This window comes from Medicago sativa, chromosome 8 (genome assembly GCF_051527215.1).
Source record: "Medicago sativa cultivar Bolivia chromosome 8, Bolivia_mono, whole genome shotgun sequence".
In the NCBI taxonomy this organism is placed as follows: domain Eukaryota; kingdom Viridiplantae; phylum Streptophyta; class Magnoliopsida; order Fabales; family Fabaceae; genus Medicago; species Medicago sativa.
This window is the reverse complement of record NC_140756.1, coordinates 69913282-69932026: the sequence shown is the minus strand read 5'-3', so window position 1 is coordinate 69932026 and position 18745 is coordinate 69913282. Positions and strand designations below refer to the sequence as shown.

At 35.9% G+C, this 18745-nt stretch overlaps 2 protein-coding genes and 2 pseudogenes across 3 annotated transcripts; 1 reads left to right on the top strand and 3 right to left on the bottom strand.

Moving 5' to 3' along the window:
• The first annotated feature begins 1088 nt into the window (after positions 1-1088).
• LOC146901018 (uncharacterized) lies at positions 1089-3476 on the top strand (annotated as a pseudogene).
• Positions 3477-4797: 1321 nt separating this feature from the next.
• On the bottom strand, positions 4798-6487 carry LOC146901017 (UDP-glucosyl transferase 73CC6 pseudogene; annotated as a pseudogene). Its single transcript, XR_015021417.1, has one exon. The product of XR_015021417.1 is annotated as a UDP-glucosyl transferase 73CC6 pseudogene (transcript).
• A 2856-nt stretch (positions 6488-9343) lies between these two features.
• Positions 9344-13695, bottom strand: LOC146901016 (UDP-glucosyl transferase 73CC6-like). Its single transcript, XM_085739477.1, has one exon. It carries the CDS (start codon positions 11012-11014, stop codon positions 9542-9544), a length of 1473 nt encoding a protein of 490 aa, XP_085595603.1. The 5' UTR covers positions 11015-13695; the 3' UTR covers positions 9344-9541.
• Positions 13696-14118: 423 nt separating this feature from the next.
• LOC146901015 (scopoletin glucosyltransferase-like) lies at positions 14119-14649 on the bottom strand. The gene has a single exon (XM_085737004.1). The coding sequence runs from the start codon at positions 14647-14649 to the stop codon at positions 14119-14121; it is 531 nt and encodes a 176-aa protein (XP_085593130.1).
• Between the last annotated feature and the right edge of the window lie 4096 nt (positions 14650-18745).

Sequence of the window (18745 nt, the reverse complement as noted above, 5' to 3'; positions counted from 1 at the left end):
CTTTCAAGCAACATACATTATCCAACACCGTTTTCATCAGGGGAGTGGTTATGGTGCATAAGGAAATCCTTATGCACCGTGCATAAATCCCAGCCCATTAACTGGTAGTCCACATAATTGCTTCGTACACCCCAACCCATTTTGTCATACACCCCCAAGAGAAACCAATAACATATTTCAAGGCAACAACCTTCGTGAAAAAAGATTCTTTATCCAAAGTACCCAAAAATTTGAGAGGAAAAACAATAACCAGATGACAAGTTCAGCCTGAATTTTTACTAATAGACCGAATTTCCACTTTGAACAAACTGTGCAATAAAGTGAAACTTAAAGAATCAGTTTTGCAATGCGGAAATGATCTTACAACGCAACAACCTTGCCTTCGTGACAAGGCTCGGCCTCTGAACCATAAGTCCAACAGATTTTTATATTTGATAGTTTTGAATCATATATCGTCTACTTTCGGTTTAACACCAATGATCAAAAATTAACGCTACTGTTTCAAACATATTATATTGTTCACCCATTAAGCACATTTTCAACTAGGGGAAAAAAGAGTAAAAAGCATTCTAAGAATTTTAAGAATTCCAAGGCGCCTCAGAATTCGTGAAACTCCGTACGTAACGGCAAGACAAATAGTCACTAATAACTCTCCTTAAAAAATAAAGGAATTGATGGTCATGGATTACTGAAACCATCAGTATGGTTTAATGATTTTGATAGTCATGTATGTGAAACCAAGATAATTGTGTAATGGTTTTTAATGAAATTATTATTGTTAGATGGTTTTGAATAATGATTAAGATGTTATACACTGAAATTATTACTGAAACCATAATTATGGTTTAATGGTTTTGATAGTCTTCTATGAGAAACCAAAATAATTGTCTAATGGTTTTGCTATGGGTTTGGTTTCTGTGAGTTGTACTCCAAAACCATTTTGTTGTGGAAATGGTTTATGTGAGTTGTACTCTAAAACCATTTTGCTCTAGAAATGGTTTATGTGAGTTGTACTCCAAAACCATTAGATGTACTTAATGGTTTTCTTTGATCCAGCAGGGTGCATATGACAATCAAAAATCAAAAACATATGGAATTTTCAAAAGGGCCCTTGTCAACCAAGAGAGATTAATTTTCCACTTACAAAATTTGGAGATTCCTCTCGTAAGTTTAATTTGGAATGGTATTCAAAATATGGCGGTTGGTTGGAATATAGTCAAAAGGAAGATGCAGCATATTGCTTATGTTGTTATCTCATGAGATCACATCTTAAAAAACATAGAGGTAGTGGTGAGGCCTTTATAACAGAAGGTTTTACAAATTGGAGAAAAAGTGATAGGTTTCAAGTCCATGTTGGAAGTGTAAACAGCGCTCATAATCAAGCATGGAGAAACTGTCAAGATCTAATGAAACAAAAGCAACATATCGATGGAGCTATGCACAAACAATCCCATCAAGTTAAAGTGGAATATCGAATTCGCGTGACTGCCATTCTTGATTGCATTCGATATCTGTTGATGCAAGGTTTAGCTTTTCGTGGTCATGATGAGAATTCATCATCAAGTAATAAAGGTAATTTTATTGAGCTTGTGGATTTTCTTGTTAACCATAATGAAACTATTCGTGAGGTTTGGAAGAATACTAGTGGAAATCTTAAGCTAACATCTCCTCAAATTCAAAAGGATATTGTTAGAGCTGCTGCCTATGAAACTACTAAAGCAATAATTCATGATCTAGGAGATGATTTCTTTGCTATTATGATTGATGAATCTCGAGATATCTCAGTTAAAGAGCAAATGGTTGTTGCTTTATGTTATGTAAACAAAAAAGGCAAAGTTGTTGAGCGTTTTCTTGGTATTGTTGAGGTTTCTAATACTAGTGCTTTATCCTTGAAATCGGCTTTAGAGGCATTGCTTGCAAAATATGGGTTGAGTTTATCAAGGATACGTGGACAAGGATATGACGGGGCAAGCAACATGCGAGGTGAATATAATGGTCTCAAAATCTTGATATTGAAAAAAAATTGTTCTGCTTTTTATATTCATTGTTTTGCTCATCAACTCCAATTAGCTCTTGTGACATTAGCAAAAAAACATTCTGACATTGCATCATTTTTTAATCAAGTAGCTAATTTGTCTAATGTTGTTGGAGGATCATGTAAGCGTCGAGATGCTCTTCGTGAAAGTCAATTTAAAAAGGTAGAGGAAGCATTGAAAGTAGGAGAAATAACTAGTGGGCGTGGCTTGAATCAAGAAATCGGGGTTAAGAAGGTGGGGGATACTCGATGGAGTTCACATTATGGTACATTACTTAGTATAGTTTCTTTATTCTCTTCTATGATTGATGTACTTGACATGATCGAGGAAGATGGAACAAGCTCGGAGCAAAGAGGTGATGCAAAGCTTTTGTTGAAATGTATGCGATCTTTTGAATTTATTTTCATCTTGCACTTGATGAAAAAAGTTTTGTCAATTACTCATGAGTTATTTCAAGCACTACAAAGAAGTGATCAAGATATTGTTAATGCCATGAAATTAGTCAAAATATCCAAACAAAAGTTACAAACTGTAAGGGATAGTGGTTGGGATTCTTTGCTCCATGAAGTTTCATTGTTTTGTGAACATCATGAAGTTGTCATCCCAAATATGGATGATACCTATCAAACATATAAAAAGTCAAAACGCAACTCCGAGAAAGTTTCTAACTTACATTACTTTCAAGTTCAATTCTTCTATCAAGTGATTGATCAACAACTTCAAGAGTTGAATAATCGTTTTTCAGAAGTGAATACTGAGCTGCTTCTTTGTGTAGCTTGTTTAAACCCAAGAGATAACTTTTCTGCATTTGATAAGAAGAAGTTGATTCGTTTAGCTGAATTTTATCCTTCAGAATTTTCTCCTGTTCAACTATTGGAACTAGATTCTCAACTTGAAAATTATATTTTAGATGTATGCTCTGAAGATGCATTTTTTGAATTAGAGGGGATTGGTGATTTGAGTATAAAGATGGTGGAGACAAGAAGACATATCATGTATCCGTTGGTATATTTGCTTTTAAAATTATCTTTGATACTACTTGTGGCAACTGCAATAGCTGAAAGAGCTTTCTCAGCTATGAAGATTATCAAAACCCAGTTGCGAAATCGAATGGGTGATCAATTGCTAAATGATTGTCTAGTTACTTATATATAGAGAGAGATTTTTATTGAGATTGAAAATGACAAAATCATTCGATATTTCCAAAATATGACAAGTCGTAGAGGACAATTGTAAATGTTGTTGGCAGCTGGATTTTGGTTTGGTGATGGCCTTTGTTGTTTTTGTGGTTTTGGAGCTTAGGCAGAGGTGCCCTTTTCCTACTATATATTACAAATTTTTCTTTTTGCCTTTTGCTGTAGTGCTGTTGTGTTTTCCTGCTATATATTCCAACGGCCTATTATAGGTGTTTATTTGTGTATTTTGTTCTTAGTTTTTTGGTACTTTGTTGTTAATATATATTTATATATTCCTGCTATGTTAAAAAATATATATATATAGTGCCTCCACTAGTTGAAATTCCTGGCTCCGCCCCTGTTCCAAGATGACTCAAATATGATGCAAAGATGGAGTGAAGCTCTACAACCATTGGTGCTAATATCTGGAAGGAAGCAGTACAAAAGAATGTCCATGAGCAGTTATTTTCTATCCCAAAAGGTAAGCTACTCGATTAAATCATGCCCAGTCATGTGCTGCTTATGGAGTATGAATTAACTTCTTCCTTTTTCTGCAGTTCTGGGTTGACATAGGTGTTCAGTATATCCATGCACTTGGAGAAATTTATAGAGTGGCTGGCAGAAATTGTTGGAGCTTCGGCCAAACTTCACAAACCATGGGTTTGACGCGGATGGCATCGCAAGGGAATTAGATGAATCCATTAAGTACATTCATGAGTTTGATGAGCATGCACTTCAGAGTATTTGTTCCATAAGCTTTGCTGTCTTTGAAACCTCATTGATAAAATATGTCTTGAAAGTTATGTTTTTAATAGGAAATATTTTTTCAATGTAACAAAGTGTTAACGTGTCTATCGATGATGAGAACAAATATTCTTTTAAGCATGTAAATTTTCCGTACATTTTTCGACAAGTATTGATGCATGGAATTAGGATATCTCTTCAACTTGGGTCCTTCAGCAATCTGCTGCATAGTAGAGATTTGACCCGGGGGAGTAAACTATCAAAACACCTCTAAATATATAAGGTGGAATGGGTCTTTCTTTATTATGTACTAATAGTTGAATATTGAACACCAATTTACATATGATTTAGTGTCTATTTGGATTGATGGCTGAGGCTATGCTTTTTATTAAGTGAAGTGGGAAATTAGGTCCCTAGAGTTGTGTCCAGTTGATACTTATGGATAATCTTCCCTTGAAACATTCTCACAAACTGCTCCAGTTCAAGGGATGTGAACCCCCCCCCCCCCCCCCCCCCCAGAAATTGGCTATAAATTTGCTACCATTTCCGCCGTAGCAAATCACTGATTTTCTTGGGGACCTGTAGGGCCCACGTGCGGGGTACCTGACATCCTTTTTTGAATTTTTTTTTTATAGAATAATTAATTAAAATATTATTTTCACCTGCTATAAATAAACCATTTCATCTTTCAATTTTTCACACCATTTCATATTTCCTTCTTACATCTTCTCTTAATATATATTCTAATAAAACTCGTGCAACGCACGGGTAATACACCTAGTAACCAATAATAATGTTAATAAACCACTAATTTTAATCATTTCACTACTTGACTCAAAAAATCTAAAATGTCAATTTATTTAAAGTGATTCAAAATTGAATACTAAATAAATAAAAATAGACTAAAAACTTAAATAAAAATACTCTAAAAAATATGATATGACAGATTGTTATCACTTCACGAAACAACAATGTCATTAGGATAGGTTGAAAAAACTTAGACAATAGTCCTTTGAATTAATCATGTGGCTTGAGGTCTCTCAATCTTTTAAGTTCGTCAATTAAAGCCAAATAATTATTATAAGACAAGCCACCTTCTTGAATAGCTTGTGTAGCCTTTTCTCCAAACTCTTGAGCAAGTAGCCTCATATTTTTAGCTTCCTCACCATTGTCCATCAATCTCCTCACTGCCATCTCTATGCTATCCCTACTCACCAACTTCTCTCTCTCCACAACACCATTCTTACACCATTCTGTTGCACCGACTTCCACTCCAATTCCTCGAAATTGTGTTATCAGTTTCTCATTGAAGAATTGATCTCCATGAACCGGCCACGTTATCATTGGAACTCCCGCACTAACAGCCTCTACGATTGAGTTCCCCCCACAATGCGTCATAAATCCCCCCACCGCAGGGTGGCTCAATATCTTAACCTGTGGGGCCCAACCCCTAATGATCAAACCCATCTTACTAATGTTTCTCTCTTCAAATCCCTTCGGTAACCACTTTTCTTTCTCTTCTTCACTCTCATCTTCTTTCCCTTTCTTTTCAGGAACAACCCATATGAATGGGTGACCAGATGCTTCTATTGCGCACGCCATCTCATATAGTTGTTTATCAGATAAATAGTTTATGCTTCCAAAACATATGTACAATACTGCATTAACTATCTGTGAGTTAAGCCAACTTAGGCTCTCGTGCATGTTCACGTCACCCTCGTCTCTTCTCTCTGCTTTCTCTTGAATAGTTCTACGAATAAGAGAAGTTGGACCAAGATGCCAAACCTTGTGACTCGTGGTTTTCTCGTAGTGTTGGATGCACTCTTCTCCATCAAGTTCAGCAAAGTTGTTGATGATGAGTGCTTTACTTTTGAGTACTGTCTCAAGCATCATTTTTAGGAATTTGCTAAGTACCTTTGGAGGTTTTTCGGACAAGGTGATACGATGAGGAAAATTTGGAACAAGAAAGGAACTTGAATCTGAATCAGAATTCGTATCAGAATGAAGTAAATTGTTTCTTATGAGGGATTCCACGAGGGAGACGGTAAAAAGTGATAATCCGTTGAATGTGAGGTTTGGGATCTGAAACTTATGGGCCAAGTCATTTGCCCATGGGTATGTGGAGTCGGAGATGATACAATCCGGTGGATCTTTCTCCATGAAATCCTCAATGGGTCCATGGAGGAGCATTGCACCACGGTGGATCTTCCAAGAGGTGATGGAGTCGGTGGTGGAAGTCATAGATTCAATGCCTTTTGGGAGGTCAACTTGTTCGGAGGGAAAGTCAACAGTGTGGAGGTGGAGGAAGAAGGAACCGGCGGATGAGAGTGATTTGGTAAGGGATTGGGCGTTGGAGGGAGTGGTGATGACTGTGACTTGATGTCCATGGGATGCAAACATAGTTGCTATGTCAAAAAGAGGGATCATATGTCCAGATGCTAGAAATGGAATGAAGTGAAGTTTCAGTGGTCGTTGAACTTCAACGCCTTCCATTGCTGATCAATTTATTATCTCTGTTCTATTCACGTTTCTATCTCTGTGTGTGACTTTGAGTTCATCTATATATTTAAGTTCAACGCTGCTTTGGTTTTATATAAATAATAATAATAATTTACGTATTTATTATTATGCTTAATTATTGTTATTATTTTATCCATGATCTATCTGCTCGAGATCCACGAGATAAAATTTGAATTATCTACCAAACCCACGAGGAACATTATGTGCACCGTTAGCTTGAATGCCGACTATTAAATTAATCAGCAACTTCTATTATATAAGATTAATGCCAATGAGAATTGTCACAAGTGGCTAAATGATTTTTTTTTTCTGTTGCAAGTGGCTTAATGATAGGGAATAATAGAATATCATGAAATGGTTAGTAAGGAAGATCCTTTTTTTTCCTCTAAACAAGTAGGGATAATCCTTTTGTTAATAAACACAAAATCACCCAAACCATAATTGAGTGGATAAAGAATACCAAGTTTTCAGCCAGAAACTGGTCCAGTTAAATTAGCTACAAAACAATTAAGTAAATTCCTCATAGAGGTATTTTAGAACTAATTTTAAAGCTAACATTTATACTTTTATTTTAAAAGTTATATATGCTAAAAGAAAATTAATGGACAAAGTCTTAAATTATTTTAAAATTCATGAAAAATTGAACACTTATCTACTAAAAAAAACTAACAATTTAGTTATTGAATTGATGAAACTTGGTGTCTACAAGTAGTTAGTGTTGGAATATTTTATTATTTAATTATATTCCAATTTCATTATGTGGCCAAATATCGTAATAATAATTATATGATATATTTATCAATTGTGATCCTTAATTGATTAGTGATCAAATTAAGTAATAAAGCTATTAGATTTCTAATTAGATAGTTAATTAAATATTTAATTAATTAACGAAATAATGAGAAACCCTAATAGTTATCGAATATAAAAGAGACTAGGGTCCCAGTACATCGACACAACAAACATTCTCTTCTCCCCATCTGAAGAGAACTAGAGACACAAAGGTACCGGTTGAGGAATAACCAAATCAGTCGCCGCTAACCTTTGCTGTTTGTTTCAGATCACCTCCTTTGTGTTTATCGTTGTTGTTAGGAGAGTGTTGTTATGAAAGCTTCATTCAGTATTTCTAATAACCTAATTCTTAATATCATTGATAAATCAAACATGTCGTAGATCCGATCATAATATGTTCAATCTTTTGTTTGGTTTGCTTCCGTTATTGATTCATAATTGTTGAACATGTTTTCTGAAATATGTTTTTATTAAGAACTAAATTTCCAACCGTTAGTTATTCAATAGAGCAATTTTAGCAAGAATAACTCTTGAAGAAAGTGGATCATAACTCATACTGGTACTATTTAATTAATACAGTTCCGAGTGAATGGACTGGTACCTTCAAGAATGGAAACCGTAGTAAGACTAGGCACTACTCCTCTATTTCAGATTTTATGCACCCGATCTCCGTACTATCACTAAGCAACTATGAAGCACAGACACTCCTCGGATTAGGCGTGTCCCGTTGTCGGACACATGTCGTGCCTGACACCGACATACATAATTATACTAATTTATATGATTTTCTCAAATTATTAGCGATGTCGGCATGTTAATGTCCGTATCGTGTCCGGTATCCTTGTCTGTATCCGTGCTTCATAGCTAACCTGACTATCTTCAGAGATGGCATATAAGTATAGATCAACTGATCTAACAAAAGCTCAAACAACTGTAGTGACCCAAGATTTTATTGAGACACTGCAAGCAGCCATTTCACTCCTTTCTGTCCATCATTGCTGACTACCTGCTTACAACAAGTGCTCCTTTATTACATGCATAGTAAATATTCAACACTTTATACTTAGAGCTAAGAGAATAATTTTGATGGACTAGTGTAAAACATTTTACACTGTCAACCGATCACAAACCATCACTTGTGTAACTTTTAAGTTAGATACGATAAAAGTCAAACATTTTCAATGATCAGACGGTTATGATAGACTGACAGAGTAAATAGTCTTTGCACTGTCAGTGTGATAGATGCAGATTATTAGGGAATAATAGAATTAGAAGGAATATGGATAACACACACTTTTATTGAATGCCTGCGGTTACTGATTACAACAGGACAGTTGCCAAGTTACAAACTACACTACATAAAACAAACACTGACATAAATAACCAATCAAATAAATTACAATGCTGCCAAAAATTCAGCTGGGTTTTCCTTATATATCAGCATTACTAAAGATCAATTATTTGCCAATGGCATACATACATCTCCTTCATAATTAACCAATAATCACTCATTCACCAGTATTTTTTATGAAAAATGATATATTGAGCGAAAAAATTCCCACGAAATCATCCCGAGTCCATGTATTTAGGCTTTCAAGTGTTTCGATTGGTGAATCATTTACCCCACCCACCATTTATTCCGGCCAGAAACAATTTTAAGTGGCTAAACTAGTTTCGCTATGCAATCGTGAGACAATTACTCGCGATGCATAGCACTCCTCATTTTTTATAAGTTCTCAAAATACATCTTATGAATTCATCAAAAATCATCTATTCACATACAACACAACACAACACAAAAGAGACTCATATCCTATCCGTATAGTAGCAGCATTAATGTTTAGTGTTTAGATTTCAAATGGAAAAGAGACAGAGAGTATATTGAATGAAACTCGGAATATTGTTTTCATAAAACTTCCTTTATACTTCTATGTATACTAAGAATCTAGGTCAAATAGATTACGGTTAGTACAAGTCTCATCTAATGACATGGATAATGTACCATGTACTAACAATATATCAGCTCAAGTACTAAATGTTTGATGAAAAAAAAAAAAAAAAAACTCAAGCACTACATTTGGTTTGAGATTGAGATGGAATATATTTGTCAAGTTTTGACAATGTTACACAGAAATGCGAACAAATTAATCATGTGAAAGTCAGACAAAAAAACACCAAATTGTTGATTGATGAATAGAATATCAGTCAGGAAAGGAGAGAAATCTCTTACAAGGGTTTTCCCATACATATTGTACTAAATTAATCATATTTGAATTATTCAAGTAGTTTGTGGTCTCTCGATCTTTTAAGATCGCCAATCAAAGCCAACAAATTGTTATTAGACGACCCACCTTCTTGAACAGCCTGTGTAGCTTTTCTCCCAAACTCTTGAGCACGTCGTCTGATTTCCTTAGCTTCATCACCATCGTCCATCAATCTCCTCACAGCTTTTTCAATACTATGTCTACTCACCACTTTGTCTTTTTCTTGAAAACCATGTAGAGACCACTCTGTTGCACCCACCTCCACCCCAATCCCTTGCACAACAGTTATCAGCTTTTCATTATAGAACTGTTCTCCATGCACTGGCCACGTGATCATCGGAATCCCTGCACTAATAGCCTCAACGGTGGAGTTCCACCCGCAATGTGTCATGAATGCACCCACAGCAGTGTGGCTTAAAATCATTGCTTGTGGGGCCCACCCCTTAATGATAAAACCCTTCTTATTTAAAATGTTTCTCTCTTCGAATCCTTTAGGCAACCACTTTTCTTTCTGCTCTTCACTCTCATCTTGTTTCCCTTTCTTCTCAGGAACAACCCATACAAATTCGTTACCTGAATTTTCGATTCCGCTCGCAATCTCATAAAGTTGTTTATCAGAGAAATAAGAGATGCTCCCAAAACATATGTATAACACTGAATTATCTTCCTTTGAGTTGAGCCAACTTAGACACTCATGCACACTAACATCGCTCTCATTTCCCCTCACGGATTTCTCTTCAAAAGTTTTGCGAATAAGACAAGCTGGACCAAGATGCCAAGCCTTGTAACCCATGGTTTTCTCATAGTGTTTGATGCAATCATCACCATCAAGTTCAGCAAAGTTGTTAACGATGAGTCCCTTACTTTTGCGGATTGTCTCAAGCATTCTTTCCTCAAATGCGATTAATTGCTTTGGTGGTGTTGAGCAAAAGGTGATTGAATGAGGAAAATTTGGATCAACGAACGAACTCAAACTCGAATTCTTGTCAAAATATGAACGGTTTATTCTTAGGGATTCTATGAGGGATACTGTAAAGAGGGAGAATCCGGTGAAGGCAATGGTGGAGATATGAGGCTTATTGGCCAAGTCATTGATCCAAGGGTATACACAGTCGGCAATGATGTAGTCAGGTTGTTCCTTCTCCACGAATTCTCTAATGGGTTCATGCAAGAGCATTGCACCTTTGCATATCTTGCCCATGGTGGCAGGGTCAGTGGTGGAGGACAATGATTCAACGCCGTCAGGAAGGTCGACTTGCTGGGAGGGAAAGTCGATGGTGTGAAGGCGGAGGAAAAACGGATCGATGGAGGAGAGAGATTTGGTAAAGAAATGAGCATTGGAGGGAGTGGTGATGATCGTGACTTGTTGGCCATGGGATGCAAACAGAGCTGCTATGTCACCCAAAGGAATCATATGACCAGGTGATAGAAATGGAAGCATGTGAAGTTTCAATGGCCGTTCAACTCCAACCCCATTTTCCATTGCTGATAAAAAAAAAAATTGAGGGGAAAGATTTGCTGATCAATTTTCTCAAATACTCAATTAGTCTCTTTATTATTCAACTTTTCAAGCTTTATCTCACTATTTACTTAGGAAAATGCTTTATATAGCGAGAAGTGGGTTCACGAAGTTTCACGATACGTTGAAAACAATACTCCCTTTATTTTTGCTAGCACCGTGTTGGCAAGTGGGGAGCTTATTATTGAATTATGTCCGCACGAGACGCATGAGATTATATTTTTTTTACCACGAGACACACGAGATTATTTATTTATTTTTTTACAGAAAGAGATTCGAATTAATCCTCAAAAATAACGTGTATAGATAAGAAGTGAAATTTCTCATTCTTAATCCTCACGAGATTATATTTATTATTGAATTATGTACGCACGACACCCGCAGGAATCTATTTTTGCAACGAGGCTCATGAGATTTTAAGCATAAGTATATGAGGTTAATCCGCACAAACAAAACGTTGATAGATAAGACGAGAAATAAATACATAGCCTTTTTAATTTAAGGGGTTAGCAAGCTTTTTGTGCATCCTTGTACACGTTTAAAATTTAATTAGTATATTCTGTTCTACAATTGTATTACACATGTATATAATGATACTCCCTCCGGTCACTATTATAAGCAAAAGTTGACTTTTTAAGTTCATTCAATAAATTATGTATGTGGTTTATATTTAGACTACATACATCATTTATTGATTGAATCTAAAAAGTGAATTTTACTTATAATAGTGACCGGAGGGAGTATGTTGTAACACTAATTAATGAATATAAAAATATATCTTGTTATATTCGTTAATTGATGTGTCAACATATTGTTGAATGTATGTTTAAAATAAGTGTACATCGATGAAACATACTAGTTAAACTCACACAATATAATGAATTTAATTTTTTTGGTTCTCATAGAAAAAACAACAAGTTTACTTTCTTATAAATATATTTAGCATGCAATATTAGTTTATGCTAAATTCAATTTCTTTTAATTATTTAAAAGTTTATTTTTTTTAAACGATTTTTCGAACATTATAAATATTCTTTTACATCATTTTAGGATATGAATTGTTCGAAAGAATCTGAGTTTGATTTCCGAAGGAAATAATTTTTTATTCGATTTTACTTACCTTCGGACTAAACTCCGAATTAGTAGGACCTATGTATTTCCTATAGAAACTGAAGGGTTAGCGCAAAAAAAAACGTTCTATTACAAAAAAAAAAACTTTAGTTTTTAAATACGATTTTTTTTAAACTATGAATTTTTAATATGAACCATAGTTTTAAAACTCGGTTCTCCCATCAACTCGGCAGGGGTACTGAGTCACTGGGTCAATGGTTGAACCATTAAGTCATTGGTTAAACCGCATGACTGAACTAGATCAACTCGGATGGCTCGGTTAGATAACTCGTTCTTGAGATTAAATTTATATAGGTATTTAACTGGATTGAATCGTTGACTCGATCACTTTAAAAACTAAAATTATGACACATGTAAAATAAAAATAAAGATCCAACAATAATAATTTCACAGGCTAGTTGCTAAAATTCAAAACATAATCATAACTCAAAATACAACTCAAAATTCAAATTTATAGGCTACTACATTTAAATAAAATATTTAACCATACCATTATCCAGGTTTATATTGATGGTGTTTTGTTTTCTTTTTAAGGATATTGATGGTGTTTTTTTAATCTTTAAAAAAAAAAATTGATGGTGCTTTAATAACTAAATAAACAAATTGAGGCGATGATCTCAATTTCCTTTTTTTTTTTTTTTTCTTAAATGAAGTGGTAATCCACTGAAATTAAACTCACACACAACTGTGAGATCCTGGGTTTGAACCTGGGTCACGACGTCCAGCCTTTTCAATTTCTATTCAAAAGTATGTTTATTGTATATTTATATTAGAAGCAGTTTATTAAATAACAGAAATGTTAACTAGTGTCCTCGGGGCACTAATTAAGAATTTTAAATTGTAACTTTTTATAAACCTTTGTGTAATCAATGTATTAGAAATTGAAAACGTTCACATTTTTAAAGAATAATTATTTAATTTATAATGTTTAAAGAATATCTAGAGGCACTCGTTAACAAAACCCATTAAACAAAAGTAACAAGTGGTCTAGTGGGTAAAGTTATATTCCTTTAACATGTGTGTTCTCTGATCAATACTCATTTATGTGCAATAGAAATTATCTAGTTTGATTAATATAAATTGAAGTGGACTCTTAAACATGATGTTTTTTAAAAATAAAAATCTAACATGCTTGTTTACAATTTGAATTGGAATATCCTTGATTTATAAAAAGAATACTTTTGAGAAAATGAGATAAAAAAAATTGTCATAAAAACAATAAAATAGCTTCAATAATGTTATAAAAAATAGCCAATGAAGATTAGAACACTTGATATGGAGTTAACTTATTCATAAGGTCGCATGTTTAACTTCCACGGTTAGTGTGATGGTCTCTTTGATGGGTGATCTGTAAGTACCTCAACTTACGTCGTACATGGACGTGTTTCAAAATAGTTGAATACACATAATAATAGGATTTGTTCAAGTGGTTTGCGGTCTCTCAATCTTTTAAGATCGCCAATCAAAGCCAACAAATTGTTATGAGATGACCCATCTTCTTGAACAACTTGTGTAGCCTTTCTCCCAAACTCTTCAGCACGTTGTCTAATTTCCTTAGCTTCATCACCATCGTCCATCAACCTCCTCACAGCTTTTCATATATTTTGTCTACTCACCACTTTCTCTTTTTCTTGAAAACCATGTAGAGACCACTCTGTTGCACCCACCTCCACCCCAATCCCTCGCACAACAGTTATTAGCTTCTCATTATAGAATTGTTCTCCTTGCATTGGCCACGTGATCATAGGAATCCCTGCACTAACAGCCTCAATGGTGGATTTCCACCCGCAATGTGTCATGAATGCACCCACAGCAGTGTGGCTTTGAATCATTACTTGTGGGGCCCACCTCCTAATGATAAATCCTTTATTGTTTTCAATGTTTCTCTCTTTGAATCCTTTAGGCAACCACTTTTCTTTCTCCTCTTCACTCTCATATTATTTCCCTTGCTTCTCAGGAACAACCCAAACAAATTTGTGACCCGAATTTTCTATTCCACTCGTAATCTCGTAAAGTTGTTTATCACAGAAATAAGAAATGCTCCCAAAACATATGTATACCACTGAATTATCTCCCTTTAAGTTGAGCCAACTTAGACACTCATGTGCGCTAACCGCACTCTCATTTCCCCTCATGGATTTCTCTTGAAAAGTTTTGCGAATAAGACAAGCTGGACCAAGATGATAAGCCTTGTAACCCATGGTTTTCTCATAGTGCTTGATGCAATCTTTACCATCAAGTTCAACAAAGTTGTTAATGATGAATCCCTTACTGTTGCGGATTGTATCAAGCATCCTTTCCTTATATGCGAAGAATAGCTTTAGTGGTGTTGAACAAAAGGTGAATAAATGAGGAAAATTTGGAACAACGAACGAACTCAAACTCGAATTCTTGTCAGAATATGAACGGTTTATCCTTAGGGATTCCATGAGGAATACGGTAAAGAGGGAGTATTGTTGACAGGTCATCTTACGTAATTCTTAGCATGTTTTTCAGTTTATTTTGGTAGGATTTAGCGGAAAAAAGGAGGAGTATTAGAATGATTGCTTATGATTTCGGGACTTTTGTAATATTTTCTATATTTGAGTCTGTAATTCTAGTTAACCCAAAACATAGCAATTTTAGGGGGTTTTTTGAAGTAATTCACGAAGAAACCATGCATATCGGAAAATCAAGAACATCTGAAGAATTGTGAAGATTCAAGAGACAAGAATAAAGATTCAAGAGGCCTCAAAAGACTTACAAATGGGAAGAATTCTGTTCCCAAAGTACCGAGGCAAGTTATTTGAAGAAGAAGATCTAAAAACGACGAAAAATCAGAGATTGGGCCCGGAAGAAAGACACCATGCACCTAGGAAATGAGAAAAACGCCTAAGGCATAATTTAACAAACAATGCGCCTAGGGAATGCATTGGCGTGCACACTATGTGTAACGCCCGTCTTAATTATTTACTTAATTTAATGAGGATTTATATATTTATTTATATATATATTTATATGATTTAAGAATTTAAATAGTTTGCATGATTTATAGATAAATTATGTGATTTTCTAGAATGATGTGAAGTATATTGATGTTGTGAAGTTGTTATGTTGGTGTGACTTATTTTATTATTAAATAAAATAAGATATGAGAAATAAAATAAAAATATTAAAGATTGGGCTGCGTGGTGAGATGAGCAATTAGTAGTGAGAAGAGTACAAAGGAGAGATAAATAGACAGACATAAGTTAGGAAAAGTAGTACGTACGTTTTTGGAGAAAAAGGGAGAAAAGTCAGAAAGAGAGAAGAACCAAAGGAGGGCTGCGATTCTGCTATTATCAGGTAAGGGTGAGACTAATTTTCAATATTATTAAGGGTGTAATTCTATAGGATGAATTTAGCATGATTAGGTTAAGTTTTGGTGAGAATTGAGAATTAGGTTTAGGATCAATTTTGATGAATGAATCAAGAACAGATGTTAGATTGATGCAAAATTAGTGTACAGACCTTAGATATGACTTAAGATGATAATTAGATGCTATTTGGATGAAGGAATCATGAATATAGGTGAAAAGTTGTGATTTTTAGGTTTCTGGCCGTACTGACATTCATCGCTCGCATCTGCGAGCAAGAACACTCGCAACGGCGAGCTAGAACCCAGAGCTCGCATCTGCGAGCAATGCAACTCGCAACTGCGAGTGACCTGTAAGCTCGCAACTGCGAGCAGAATAACTCGCCACTGCGAGTAAGGACTTAGGAACCCAGAATGCACGCTTTGCTCGCCATTGCGAGCAGAGTTACTCGCCACTGCGAGTTAGGCTGTTAGTTGCCCAAAATTGTCCCGATGCGATCCCTTCGCACGTGTAGTCTTGAGTTGACCTTAGAATTAAGTAAGAGAGCTGTTTAGGATGTTTTTATAGACCCTGCAGTCTGTTCAGGTGACTGAGATTAGAAGTGTGGTTGCATGAATGTTATAATGATGCTTTATGGTATTTATGTTGATGTAATTCATACCTTAGATGATGTTAACGCATTCAAATGTTATTAAATGTTGTATCTTGCTGCTGTTCCCTGCTTTTGACTGTTAGTGTCTTGAAGTTGCATGAGTCGGTCTATGTTGTAGAATTCAAGGAGTGGTCCATGATTATGAGTCGTATGAGTTGTTTATGTTGTTGTCTAAGTTGTTGGAAGTTGAGTTCATTGCATACTCATTAAAGTTGGGGGCTTTATGCCCGGCAGCCTTTGTGCTCATTAAAGTTGGGGGCTTTAGGCCCGGCAGCCTTTGTGCTCATTAAAGTTGGGGGCTTTAGGCCCGGCAGCCTTTGTGCTCATTAAAGTTGGGGCTTTAGGCCCGGCAGCCTTTGTTCTCATTAAAGTTGGGGGCTTTAGGCCCGGCAGCCTTTGTGCTCACACGTTGAAGAGCCATTATGCTCATTTTGTTGTTGATTGGTACCACATGCATTTGCATATCAAGAAGTTCATGATGTTTAAGTTGTTAAGTTGTTGTTGAGTTGATAGAGTTGCATGGTCAAAGATGAGTTGTGTCGTCAAGTTAAGTGTTAAGTTGATTATGATTTGTGATGAAAATTAGTAATGGTATTTGATGATTGTATTTGTTATGAAATGAAAAATATGCTAATTGTTGATATGTTATTAATGTTTAAGTTGTTAAATGCATTTTATTGGATTATATTCTTAATGTATTGATTATGAAATCTCACCCCTTCTGCGTATATGTTGCCTCGACCGTGGGTAATGTGCAGGTAATAAAGATTAGAGGCGTTCATGAGTGGACTCTCAGTTGGTGTCTAGGTGCTCTGATACGTAACGGGATGGGGGCTTGCTTTTACTTCTATTCCTTACGTGTTTCTTTTATGAACTAATTAATGAGAATTTCCAATAAGGCCTGCGTGCCAAGACTTTTAAATGTTGAACTATTTTCTGCTGCAACAGTTTAAGATTTTTCATGATGTTGATTTTGAAGGATAATTATTTTTATCTGTTTTGAGATGTTAAAGTAGTGTGTGGCATTCCGTAATGAATTAAATACTCTGATTTTAAATGAAATTTTTATGTTGGGAAAACGGGGTGTTACAATTGGTATCAGAGCAGGTCGGTCCGTCCGGCCAAGTAGTGAGTCGAGTTGTGTCTTTAGGAGTTGGAATACCACTATTATGATATTCTAAATGTTGTGTGTTGTGCAGAGAAGAGACCTGGAGGCTGCGAATCTTATTTGCTATAAGAGGACTAGAATGGCTGGAAGAAATGATGCTGTGATTGCTGCTGCTTTGGAAGCTGTAGCCCAAGCTGTGGGACAACATCCAAATGTTGGTGCTGGTGCGAATGCTGATGTGAGAATGTTGGAGACCTTTCTGAGAAATCATCCTCCTACCTTCAAAGGAAGTTATGACCCTGATGGAGAACAGACGTGGCTCAAGGAGGTTGAGAGAATTTTCAGAGTTATGCAATGTACTGATGATCAGAAGGTGCGTTTTGGAACGCATATGCTGGCTGAGGAAGCTGATGACTGGTGGGTGAGCCTCCAACCTACCCTAGAGCAGGATGATGCAGTTATTACTTGGGCTGTGTTTAAGAGAGAGTTCCTAAACAGATATTTTCCTGAGGATGTTCGCGGAAGAAAAGAGATCGAGTTCCTTGAGCTGAAGCAAGGAAACATGTCGGTGACAGAGTATGCAGCAAAGTTTGTGGAGCTGGCTCAGTTCTATCCACACTACACTGGGGACAATGCTGAGTTCTCTAAGTGTATCAAGTTCGAGAATGGTTTGCGTGCTGATATTAAGCGAGCCATTGGTTACCAACAGATCCGTGACTTTTCTGCTTTGGTGAGCAGATGCAGAATCTATGAAGATGACATCAAAGCTCATTATAAGGGCCAACAAAGTCGCCCAAAGCCTTACAGTGCTCCTGCTGACAAAGGAAAAGGAAGAGCTAATGATGAGAGGAGGTCAAATAAGAAGGATGCTGGTGCTGAGGTTGTTTGTTACACTTGTGGCGAGAAAGGCCATAAGAGTAATGCTTGTACTAAGGATATTAAACGGTGCTTTCGTTGTGGCAGTAAAGGACATACACTTGCAGAGTGTAAGCATGCGGACATTGTGTGTTTTAACTGCAAAGAAGAGGGTCATATTGGGTCTCAGTGTACGAATCCGAAGAAGACTCAGACTAGAGGGAAAGTGTTTGCTTTGACTGGTACTCAGACTGAAAATGAGGATCGTTTGATCAGAGGTACTTGTTATATTAACAATACTCCTTTAGTTGCTATTATTGATACTGGTGCTACACATTGTTTTGTTGCTTTTGATTGTGCTTCTAAGTTGGGTCTTGCTGTGTCTGATATGAGTGGAGAAATGGTCGTCGAAACTCCAGCTAAGGGTTCAGTGACTACTTCTCTTGTTTGTTTACGATGTCCTTTGTCTATGTTTGATCGTGATTTTGAGATTGATTTAGTTTGTCTGCCTCTGAGTGGAATGGATGTAATTCTTGGTATGAACTGGTTAGAGTACAACCATGTTCTCATTAATTATTTTAGTAAGTCGGTGCGTTTCTCTTCTGCTGAAGAGG